Source organism: Grus americana, chromosome 1 (assembly GCF_028858705.1).
Source record: "Grus americana isolate bGruAme1 chromosome 1, bGruAme1.mat, whole genome shotgun sequence".
In the NCBI taxonomy this organism is placed as follows: Eukaryota; Metazoa; Chordata; class Aves; order Gruiformes; family Gruidae; genus Grus; species Grus americana.
The window spans coordinates 132,424,779-132,437,726 of NC_072852.1; the positions used below are offsets into that span (position 1 = coordinate 132,424,779).

Below are 12,948 nucleotides of genomic sequence, written 5' to 3' on the forward strand. Positions count from 1 at the left end.
CAGAAAAAATAAAACCAAAACCAAGTAATAAGCATACTCCCATGCCCAATCTATGGTTAAAGTGGGTAAACAGTCCTTTAAATATTTAAGTAGAGAGGTAGTGAACAGGAATAGAAAGGTTATATTACCTTTCTATCCAGCTCCTGGAAATTTATGTCCTGTTCTGGCATAGATACTTTAGGAAGGATGCTTAGGATACTTAGGATACTTTAGGATTAAATATAAGAAGTTGAAAGAATTATGAGAATGATGCAAGTGTATGAAAACACATGCTCTCATGACAAATCCAGGATGCTCACTATTTCTTTTAAGCACGAGAAGGCTACAAAGTGATTTGATTATAACTTGTGAACTCCTCTACTGGGAGATAAAATCTGGCAACAAAAGACCTTTAAACCTAGAGGATAAAGCTACATTTATAACCAAGGCTGGACATAGAAGCCAGGTAAACATAGGCTAACAGGTGAAAACTTTTAATAACAAGAGCAACCAGGGATTGGAACTACTGAACAAGTCTGGTGCAGTATTTTCTAGTACGGTGACCTAATACAACCAATTGAGTCATCATAGGTACAGCCACCTGGTAGGAGCTGCACTTCTGGAAAATCCACTGGCTTGTGGTATGCAGCGCAGAGTCACAGTTATTCTCTCTTCATCTGATATTCTAGTATGATGAAAACATCAACTTCTTAAAAAAAACCCCAAACCAAAACCAAACAAAACCCAAATCAAAGCCCCCAGTCTCTTTCACTACTATCAGTGCAGTTTTTGGAGTTACCATCATTCCTCTGCACTGAACTCATGCTTATCCAGAGGCTGCCATTTACAGATCATCCAAAGTCCTTGTGAAAACTAGGTAGCTGATGCTTGTAAAAAAATATTTTCTAATAGGACAGCCACTTTTTAGTGATCTTTAACATGCAATTTTCAATTTGAGCATAAAGTATGTTTTCCTTGCCCTATTTGTTATCTATAGTTTAATAAAATTGTACTGCAGTCAGATATGAGTTCCTTGTGGTTTATCTGTATTCCCCTGTTCTTCATCTGCTCACTGCACTGTTTATTTAAGATCTTAAGAAAAGTTCTGTCCAATTTATTACAAAACCTCTGGCTCTGCTACATGGCAAAGACATATAGCCCCATCTGCAAACTAGATTAGGGTTTCATAAGCCAGTATGCTTGGGTGCCATCACCACAAAAAGGGAACTGTATTGTACTGCATGGTGGCAGCCAGGTGGTTTCCAGAGATAGGACCAGCAATAATCAGCTGTGCTTTGTGAAGGGCTCCTTCCCATTTCCCGGGGACAAATCAATGACCCAAGCTTCCTCTGTCTATTTCACGCATTTTGCTTCAAAGCCAGTTAGCAGATCAATACTGATTTGTATTCTGAAGAACAAATAACCTTTATTTATTTTTATAAATAAATAAGCTCCCACTAAACTTCCAAAAAAGATGCTGAAGATTTAATGGCATTAGAGAGAGAGAGACAACATTTAATGGTAATGATGCAGAAAAAGGATTAGCAGACAGTGGCGGAATTTGTGGTGTTAACAGTTCAGGTGTTTTGTGGATGGCTATCCAAAGCACATGAAAAATGCTAGTTGTCAATTCTAAAGTTTGCTGTTGCTCATTAACTTCCACATCAGAATTCTGAAGCATCTTCTGGTTCCTGTGTACATCATTTATTTGTGTACACAATTTGGAAACTAGACATAATGGGCAATAGAGGAAACCAAGGAAAAATAAAGATGATACCTTTAAAAAAAAAAGTTTTTTCTCACTGCACAGTGTCAGGAATTTGGCATATACTAACAAAGAAATGTTATTGAGAGATGAGTATTCTCTCAATACATGGAAAGTATTGCAAATTTGCCACACTGTTCTTTACAGAGTGGAAAGTCCTCTGTTATACAAATAACTTTTCTATTTTGTTCTGTAAATATTTGATTTCAAGAGCTCTTGCACTGATTAGATTCCTTCTAGGAAAGACTGCCGACATTACAAGGAGGACAGTTTGGGGACACTTGCAATCTCCTTGGCTTCACGTATTAGGGAAACACCATATACCAGTCTGCCTTTGCAAATGGAAATCTCCCCACTGTGAGATTTTCAACATACAAAAAGAGCATAAAACTAAAGTTGGAAATAATAATGTAAGAAAAAATGTTTATTACCATACCTAAATTACTACAAATGAAAAAGAAAGGCAATTTTTGAATCCGGGGACCTGATTTCGTTGAAGTGCACTACAAGCACTTACTTTTAAAACTAAATGACATAATCTCTGAAATTTATCAGATTCACCTATACACTGCAGCACACTAAGGACTTTTAGAAGCCAGCGGACCAAGCACTCAGATGGTGTAAAAGGATGTAAAGGCTCCATTAGTTTCAAATAATCTACACCAATTATAATGCGATAGTCCATGGTAATGTTTTACAACAGGAAACCAAGTTACTTGTCTCTTAAAGGTGGAGTGAAGCTCCACCTGCCAGTTTTTCACAGCAGACTTCCTGACAAGCCCACACTGCCATCTCCCTTAGACACAGACAATCTAAATTACACAGTCTTTGCCAGTATATGAACATAATTTGAATTATTTTTCTTGTTTTGTTGTACAGTTACTGTGTGCATATTCCTCTACAATGACATCTTTTACTGAGATCTAAAACGTAAATACTTTTTATGGGGTGAATGTGGTATCATATCTAAAATATGTTGTGATCTTCTAATTCCATTTCCTTGACACATTTAAAAACTAGCATGTTACTGCAATTTTCCTTTTACGTCCTATTCAGCAGAATCCCTTCCTTCACATTTACTTGAGTTATTAAACAGTTACATGCATTAGGGCTCCCCTTACCTCAAAGCAAAAACAAATATCAGCTACAAATTTTCCTGCCATTATCAGACCTTTCAAGTACCTGCAATAAAGGGGTTTGTCTGATAAGATTTAACATATTGCAGCGACATAGATGCTGGAAATAAGGTTTCTAGCCAGTCTGGAAACTGCTGTTTTTTCCCTTTCCATCAGTAGCAAGTATGTCAAGGCAGAGATACCACACTCCATTTCAAACACAACAACTTCTAGTTAAAGGAGATAAAACACTGGTGTCCATCCCATGTTTCTAAAAGGAAAATAAAGAATTCTAAAATATTTGAGATCTAGCTATTGTCCAAAGAATAGGAATCAGTGCAACAGCAGCAGTCCAAAAAAGGTTTCAACACCACTGTCAAAACAGGACAGTCTCTCATCACAAGCACAGAGCAAATAATTTTGTTAATGTTATTTTTACTTACGTGGTACAAAGCAGTTTCTGGTCCAGGTGTACCCATGACATCTTGTCTCAATGAGTCCATTTGTAAACTAGGCAACAGCGAGTAATGACTTGGACTACTACTCTTGTCTCCTTTCTTTTTCGACTTTTTCCCTGTATCTTTTTTGCTATTCCTTTGAAACATGTAGTCTTCCTGACCTATTTTCTCATTGCTCATATAGCGAAGCAATGAATTTTCTGTTGAAAGAAAAGTAATGAAAAACATCATTGTGAATCGTTATATGCACGTTAATCCTGCTTCCAAATAATATAATATTCTTGCTAAGATCTACATCAATTTTAACTCTTCAAGACTATTTATTAACAAAACCTATTTGCTTCTTTGGTCTGGATATAATAAGAAAGCAATCTTGTAACAGGGAAAATTCATGATTCTTGCCATTTTCTGGTATCTTTGACAATAAAAGGAATAGAATATAAAAGAAGCCCCACATCAATAAAATTTGTCTTGGAGTTTTCAAAAAATGAGTCATGATACACTTATGATCATATGTGTAATCTTTTTTTTAAACAAGGTCCTAATGAATACAAATTACTGTGGTGCCGTACATTTAAAAGTAATTTGCTTTGAACATTCATTTAAGATCATCCACTATGGCATCCACACTTTCCCCGAATACTCTCCCAGCATCTACCAGCTTGTAGCTGAGGGACATCCTGAACGAGAAGCAATATTTGTGAATTTAGGAAACCTCATCAGATTTGTCTTTCACGAACTTGTCTGGTCTTTCCTTGTATTAATGTGAACTTTTAGTATCCACAGCCTCCTGTGACAAGAGGTTCCTTAGCTTGAACCCTGCACAAGGAGCCATCTCTTTTTAACCAGCACTCAACAGAGACATTTGATGTCTCTTGGGTCTTGTTTTGGAAAAAAAAGTGACAAGCCTATTTCCTTACTTCATTCCACACAAGATTTTATAAATCTTTATTATGTCCTGCCTAAATTCTCCCAAACTGATGATGACCAGCCTACTGAACTGACCCTGGTTTGGAAGCCACTCCATATATCTGATCATTTTTGTTGTCTCCTAAGCCTTCTTGAATGCTATTGTATTTTTCTTGAGAGATGAAGAGACCAGAACTGCACACACATCCAGCGTGAGCAAGAACTTACATAGCAGCATAAGAATACTTCTTAATTTGTCTTGTATTCTTTTCCTAATAATTTCTAACAATGTTTCCTTTTTTTGAGCCATACTGAAAATTTAGTTAATATTTTTATGGAAATATCTGTAATTACTGTAACATCTCGTTCCTGGGTGATATTAGCCATCTCAGCGGTTATCATTTGGTATGTGAAGTTACATATCTGAGCGTCACAAAACAGAATTTTGAAGAACTTATCCTTGATGATTTTGAGGTGAATCCCATGCTGCTCTAGAATGTTTTCTATCCAAAAAGAACTCATGAACGCAGAGAAATGTGATATATAATTCTCATTTAAGCATAACAATATTTATTAGTAATAACCATATATTTGCCCTCTAGTATTATAAAATTAAGGCCAGTTTCAAAATGGACTGGATAATACAGCTGAATCAATGAAATGCCAATATAAATTTAAGCGAAACTGCAGGGCTTTGCAGTCACAATATTCTTTTGCCTGGTTGAGCAAGTTCCTCAATCTTAATAGACGCTCTGCCAAAAAATACGTATACATAATGAAAGAACCTGAAACAGGTTCACAAAAATAAATATCTAAGCAAGCAGCAAAATCAGGTTGAAATATATAGCTTAAAGCATGATAAAACCCATAATGCCTTGTACAAGATGTGTGTTCAGATCACTTACCTCTCCTACTATCTCTTTTTATTTTATTGGGGTCTTCATAATCCCCCACCCAGTTATATTCTACTGGCATAGAAATAGGCCTTAGTTTCCCTGGAAACAGAGGAAAAAATTGAGATCATGCACCATAAGGCAGCATTAAACTAACATTCTTTTGAAGAAAGAAAAAATTATGTGCTAAACTGCTATCCTACAGGGTTGCTTATGAAAAAGGATCCAGCATCACCTCTGAACAAGAGGTTAAGATAGGAGTTCTGTTTTCTTTAACAGACAAGAAGCAGCTAAGTATTTAATGGATTTTTTTTTTAAGTTTAGAAAAGGAAAAGGGTACTGGCCCTACAAAATCATCAGCATACTAACATTTCAGAGTGACAAATGCATTCAAATTACTTTGGTTTTCACTGAACAATATCTATTTACTATTCTGGAAGCCCCTGGCACACACATGGAGAGAACTGTTTTAAAGTGTGTATGTGAATTGTTGGTAACAGAAACGTGTCTACATCACTAAACTACCTTCACAAATAGCATCTTTGCTGGTGGGCTTAAAAGATCCATCAGTGACTAAGTAAGAAAGGAAGCATAAAACCTCTACATGTAATTTCTTTTGGAGTGTTTCACCCACAGAATGCAAAGTACATTACTATTGGTAAATTCAGTTTGATTTCAGACAGCAAGAGACAGAAAAGCTGAAGACTATTATATCTTTTAAATTTTGATTTGGAAGCTGCTGAATTGATTTAAAAAAATGCTGTGAACTGTGATTTCTGCTTAAGGAGTCCACAAATATAGTTGGAAATTCAGTCAAAATGTGCTATGCAACTTAGTGGGGTTACTTGAAGTGGTCTGAAGTTTTTAGCAAGTTAAATAGTATATTGAAACAAAACATAGAGTAGCATAGCATATGGCATAATATCTGGCAGACAGAAAACAAAATGTGTTTCCAAGGTCTGCCCTCACTCTTTTTTGAAACTATTTACTGGTCACAAAACTGAAAAGTGAGAAAATAATTTGTTTTTAAAAGTAGCAGAGCTTAAAGTGAAAACTTCAGAAGTCTTGTTAATTATTTTAGTAGAAAAGCCATGCATAAAGGTGACCAGTCTTATTCCACATTTTTGAGGTTAAATCCATGATACAGTGAAAAAGAAAGATGTGTTTATAATGAAAACAAATATTCAAACATGTCTCTCTACCTACTGAATTATGGTGTCCATGGGAAATACCCAATAGGAAGCAGGCAGAATAATGGTAAAAGGTTGTATTGTCTTTTTAAAAAATTGACAAAAAAAGGTGTATGTTCTGTACAGACCACAGGATCAGGTCACAAATACATCATTGCTCAGGAAATAGAACACATATATTTAACTTTTTATTTATCATTCATTTTACTATTTATGGACACATATTTAAGTCTGATTGAAGCCAGTGAGATTTCGATCACGCAGTTAAGCAGTCATTTCCTGAGTGGGGATGTATTTGGCTCATGTTTACTTGATGAGAAGTAACTTTCAACAGTTACTTTTGCTAGAAATACAACTTTCTCTTCTTCGTGAGACTGAACTCACAGTATCTTATTGAAAGGACTTGCACACTTAAAAGATACAAAAGCTACAAAATCACCTAAAGTCTGATTGTTATCAAAAGCTATAGCCATAACAAATCTTCTACAAAATCTCTAGCTGTTCAAAGTGCATTTTTTTTTGTATCTGGCAGTTAAACTGCAATGACCAAAGTTGTTTCTTTCCTTAAACTCCAGTTTCATTTGCCTGCTACCTCTGCTAATCTCCTTCTTGTTAACCCCCATAGATTCCCTAAATCTGATTTCCCTGGTGACTACACTCAGGAAAATATCTTCCTCGGGACATGAACAGAAGCTTTCCGAGGCCAATTAGCAACAATTATACAACAGCTGGAAGCCAGTAAGAGCATGAAAGAGAAATCTCTTTGTTAACAATGCCAAAAAACGTCAAAAGATTCCAAGAAAGAAATTATGGAGGGCCCTATTAACCTCTCACAAAGGAGGGCTGAGAAATATTTAAAGAAAAAATTGACACCACCACATAATTAATGGTGAGTACATGTTGAAAACAATAATTTCTCTAGGCCTTGGAATTCTGTTTGACCTTCTTTAATGGGTCACCGTAAGCCAGAAGAGTGTTATTGTCATTTTCCAGATTTCTGTGCAATCCTAAGGTCATGCCTAGCCACAAATCTTATGCTAGTAAATGCCATGTGGGAAACTTTAGAATTTAATGCTGAAACAGTAATATTTTTAGAAAATACACTTAAATGAAAATGGATTCAATGGTGTGAATTCATTAAAAAAGGAGTGAGATCAAAAGTGAAAGGCTGTATAACAAATGTGTTTAAAGAATGACTGATTCTCAGTGCAGTCTTTGATCCATGTATTTATAACCCTTTCTGCTAATAGAAAGAAAGGCTAAAAAAGCTTTCCTGTAACAAAATAATGGATTCAGCAGTCCTTGAAGAAGAAATGTGTTCTTCTTCACTCCAGACCACTAGTATTAAAATTTAACATCTGGAACAGAGAGTGCATCTCTGTTAATGGAACTTGACTGCATCCACCAATTGTAATAGTTTAAATACTGGAGTAATGAAATTGATATAGCCACTTTGAAAACTTAGCAGTTATTTTGTACAATACGGACATGGCTAGAAAACACCTGAAAACACTTTGAAATCAAAAGGATACTGAGGATTTTGCATGCAGGATTGTGTAGTTGTGCAGAAAGGGTGCATTTTATGAAAATATGAAAACCACATTGCTCCAGGTCCTGAGGATACTTTACACAGGTCAAGCTCAATTTATATGAAGGCTCTCAGGTGATTTTCGAGCTTGGCTGTGTGATGTACAAAATCTACGCTTCCTCACAAATTAAGGCTATCTTCTTCTCAAAGGCATATGATGTCAGGATTACTGTAACAACTCCAACATACAGCTTGTGCTCAGTTTAAAAATTGAAATTACATAGCAAGTAGAGTGAAAAAATATTCAAGTGGGTGCTCAGCTAATACCATAGTAGTCAAAATATCTTTTTTAAACATGAGATTTCCTCTTCATTTTCTTTCACAGCCTAACAACTCTGTGTGACTGCACAATTTTATACTTGGCAACAGAAAACCAATTCTTCCAGTTCAAAGCTGAAACAAGTTACAATATAAGCTAAAGGAAGAGTTTCAACAGATTCAAAGGGAAAATAACCTGGAGTATAAAGGTTTGAGGGGCAAAACTCTCACCAGAAATTGTTTCTGAGTTCTCACCCTAAGTCAAAATCCAAGATATGGTAGTAGCATGAATATATGTGTCTGTCAGGAAGTCATCACTTCCCATATAGGAAGTTACAGCAGGTTAATACAGTATTATGAAAAAAGCATACCACCATCAGTCATACTTCATTTCTGAGAATAAAGAAAAATTAAAGAGCTTTAGAGAGTAGTGCAGCACGAAAGCAGCATATCATCTCTTGGTAAATCTGAAGTGGTTTTGAACTTTAAACCTATTGTACCTGGGTAAATTTTTCTAATGCTGAATTCCTAAACCCTCGTAAGTCTTGCCCTTATACTAGGAGAATAATTCCATCCTGGTTTTTTAGCAAAAATATATGGATGTCTGCCAGGTGTTTTTAGATAAAATGATAATGAAGTATAATCTGAAAAGTTAAGCTGATAACAAAATTATAGAATTCAGAAAAATCGTCACTATAAAACTGGACTTGCCCTCCCTATCATAGTAATTATTTTATTCTTGCACAGAAGAAGATTTTAGGTTGAAATTAAAGTAGTACAGAATTATTAGCAAAATCAATGGCCACCAAAAATTTTTTCATGCTTAAAACCAAAAGCAGATGCATGAAAATCCTAAAATCAACAAATGGTGATTATCCTTATTAGATCAATGCCATACCATATGTTGGTGTGCTCTCTCTCCTTCCAGGACCACTTGTTCTTCCTTTCTCATATTCATAGCAGTACAAAACTGCATCTTCTTCAACCACATTAAAGCGTTTCCGATATTCCTGGTCAAGAAATGAGTTTGGAGATTCGGATCCTGTATGAACCGGCTTGCCCACTATATGTCTGCCAACATCATCACACGGGAGATTTCCCTTTTCATCCCTTCAGTAAACAAGAGAGGGTTTTAATATATTTGGATAAGACACTGATTTTCATTTTGCTGTGAATATTTCAATAAACATGGGAATATGTAAATATTTGATACAAGCAGGAAACAGATGCCATCGACTAGCATCAGGATCAGACATCATACATGCATATGCATGTATGTGCGAGTTATCTCACACATCTCTGCTTATTCAATTCTTTTACAGACTATATCCACCTTACTGGTTTCTTTTGAAAAGAATCATAGAAATAAAGCTGATGTGTAGCTACTCTTTTTTTCTTGGGTTTTTTTTTTTTTTTAATATACCTGTAATTTTGTGATTTAGGGCAGAGAAATAATGTCAACCTTACTTTTTTATACTTGCATTTTTAAATACATCAGATGATAGTTTTAAGACATGGCTATATGGTAAGCATGGATGAATTCAGTCTAGTTCCTTACAAACTAACCCCAGAGCAAAAAGAACCAGGGACCGATGATGTACAGATATTTGACATACTCTTGCACAATAAATTCAGGCCTAGAAGTTATATAGGTACATCCATGCAGTACCAAATAGGCTATGTAGCACCTGATTACGAGCTGCTGTCCCAGGACAGCAATGCATTGCAAGGCACACGCTTTGCAGTTTGTGTACAGATCCCCAGGATGACTGCTTTTTCCTTCCCCGGACCCACTAGATGAAGCAGGGCTCAGTGGACTTGCTGGTAGGACTGTGCCTGGAGATGCCTGCAAAAGACCTAATCAGACAGTAATTTCTGGGCAGCAAAATACATGGGAGACAGCCAAGAGAGAAGCTGAGGCCTTATGCTCTTCTTGGAGAGCTTCTGCCCCTCTGGACTGCCATCTGAGTTCTAAGCTGGATGGCGTGCTGACCCCTTGGCACCCTGAGACTCCATCTGATGACAAAGCAAAGCCTCCTCATGGGATCCAGGCAGCCACAGAGGATGGGAAAGGGCCATCCTGCCTTGGCTGCGACAGCGCAGCATCATGAACTCCCACTGACCCCTGTGCTCGCTTTGTCAGGCTGCTTTCCCAGAGCAGGGATGGTGTCAGCTTAGAGAGGGGGGGCTGGTGCAGCCTCACTGGGGCTGTGAGCTCATCTGCAGACACAGAAGGACTTTCTGGGGTGACAGTGCTGGGGGACCCTGGCAGGTAACATGATGGCGACTGACACAAACCAGCCAGACGCCTCCTGGTGCTGCAGCTACCATCAGGGCTGGCACGAGGAAGCCTCCAGGACAAGGAGGGCAGCCTGAGCTGGAGGGATCTGTACTGCGAGCACAGAGAGAAGTGTGGACCACCAGGCAAACACCCTTTGCCACAGCCCTGTGGGGATGAGGGCTTCAGCTCTCACCTCCCAAAGGTATTTAACAAATTTGAGCAGGCACTAACTTACGACCAGCACTTCTAAGTAACCGGCAGTAAGTGAGCGTTGGTCCCTCTTTCTCATCCATGTGCAGTTATGTCAGCAGCCATGCAATCTAGGCCTATGGTCACCAAGGCGGCATGGCTTCAGGGTTTTACAATTTACATCAAAATATCAAGTCTTCTACTCTATTCCAGTAACAAAAGGAGTGTTTGTTTGTTTGTTTGGGTTTTTTTCCTTGGAGCTGCAGCAACAAACTGAGAAACAGATGCTGAACAGTCTGATAATACCCAAAATAAAGATGTGCTTAAATATAGCTAATCATGGACAGAAAAACCTGACAAAATGCCAAAGCAGATTATTCAGAAACACTGTATGCTATGTGACAGGTTTGTAAAATGAAGTATAGTCCATTAGGATTAAGCTGATAAAAAAAAATCCAAATGTACATAGCTTAATCTCTCTGTAAGATTACAGCTTGTACAAGTATGTATTATAAGATTTAATCAGAATTTGTCCAAATGACTGCATTATCATCATGATTTAAGAAATGTTATTAATAAATAATCAAAATGCATTTAGAAGATCTTGATTTCTACAGTAGAATTCAAAAACTGCTGAGCAGCGAATATTCACTAAAAATACTTCAAAAAAGAGGATGTATTTCTTATCAAATAAAGGTATTTTTATGGTGGTAAACATGATCAGTAGCAGTATAAAGGCACTACTTCTTTTAAGATAGTACAGTTTCAGTTTCAAGAGCAACAGGTCTTTACCATATAACTACTACATTCAAAGAGAAATCAAAGACATGTTTTGGTTAGGGTTTCTTTTAGCAGCTTTTTTTACATTAATGGGTAAGAATTTACTTAATTTTTTCTATGGATTTTCTGAAAGCTATATCCTTAAAATATTTACACAGACATAACAAAATACTGCTATCAGCAAGATAAAAGACACATTCAATCCCTACAAACAATTCAAGTGTCATGACTGACAATGTTTTTATTTAATTAGAAGAAAAAAAATTAGTGAAATAGACTGTGTATTCTGTTTGTCTCTTTGTCACTTTAAGACAGATATCAGAGTAATTGTGTTAGCAAGTTCAACTGTGCTATATGTGTCACATTTCAAATAAAATGGCAATATCTTTTTTTCAAGAAATAAAACCCAAGCCAGGTAACAAACGAGGCAGTGATGAGGAAGGAACATGGGACTCAGCTTTTGGCTTCACAAAGGCTTGCAACATCATCTAAATCATGAAGTGGAAAGTCATTCTTTTGCCCTGGAAGGTTTTTCATATCTCTGAAGAGTAAGAATTTATCATAGAATCACAACTTCTCCCCACTAGGCAATTTAATTTGCCATATACCTCACTCTTGGATAACCCCCAGGCAAGTCTTGTCAGTATCAGGTCATATATCTTATTAATTGGCTTGAAGAGTTACTGATAAGAAAGTCTAAGAAAAACTCAGCTACAAGAAACTCAGGTACAAGAAAGGACATGCTCCACTTACAGCCTTTCCAAGAAAGTTAACTAAAAGAAAAGTAAGAAGTAATTTAAAAATACATTGACTGGACATATGATAGCCTGTGTATAAGAATATGGAAGCTTTAAAAATACTGATTCCTCTTAAGTACATTCCTAGATCTCTGGGTAGCTACTTCTGTATTATTTATAGGCCATAATTCTCTCAGAATTTTAGGAAAACAACATCTGTGTACATTATGGAATTATAGTGAATCATTCAAGGTCGTGTGAGGGTAGGGTGATGAATCTGCAAGGAGGATCTGCTGCTTTTCTGGCTCAGCAAGCCCAGAGACCTGGGAGAGATGAAAATGCCTGTTCCAGGTGGCAGGTCAGAGTAGCAGATGTATTTACAGGGAACAGCATGGTCACTGCAGAATCTAGCAGAGCAGCCACACTAAAACACAATCCTGAAATTTGCTCTAACACTGTCGAATCAAATATATCTAAAAAAGAAAACAAAACAGCGCTCTTGTTGAATTTTCTTACTTTTAGCTCAGCTTCCCTTGTTGCATCATGGTCATTAGGCAAGGGGACAGATATGAACCCTTTTCCTAGTTATAGATTCAGGGTTTCAGATAATTTTTGCTCTTCTGAAGTAGGATGAGACTGTCACAGACAATAGATTATCCCATATTTGAGAAAATAAGGTACTGAGCTTCCTTTTCTAAAGGCTACTGTCTGTTTTGCGAACAAGACACTGATTCAGATCACTGTGGGTCGGATTCAGCATATCTACCCTTCATAACCAGTTCACCTGCAAAATGAAATATTATCAG

At 36.8% G+C, this 12,948-nt stretch overlaps 1 protein-coding gene across 7 annotated transcripts in view; it reads right to left on the reverse strand.

Moving 5' to 3' along the window:
- Positions 1-12,948, reverse strand: part of CNKSR2 (connector enhancer of kinase suppressor of Ras 2) — a 232,555-nt gene that overhangs the window by 85,125 nt on the left and 134,482 nt on the right. For 4 of the 7 annotated variants that reach the window (XM_054820983.1, XM_054820931.1, XM_054820953.1 and 1 more), the window contains 3 exons: positions 9,054-9,265; positions 5,132-5,221; positions 3,303-3,517 (listed from right to left, as the gene is read on the reverse strand). In XM_054820983.1, coding sequence (XP_054676958.1) covers positions 3,303-3,517; positions 5,132-5,221; positions 9,054-9,265 — 517 coding nt within the window. The remainder of the gene's footprint in view (positions 1-3,302; positions 3,518-5,131; positions 5,222-9,053; positions 9,266-12,948) is intronic. The other 3 variants (XM_054820942.1, XM_054820920.1, XM_054820964.1) reach the window with 1 other exon arrangement.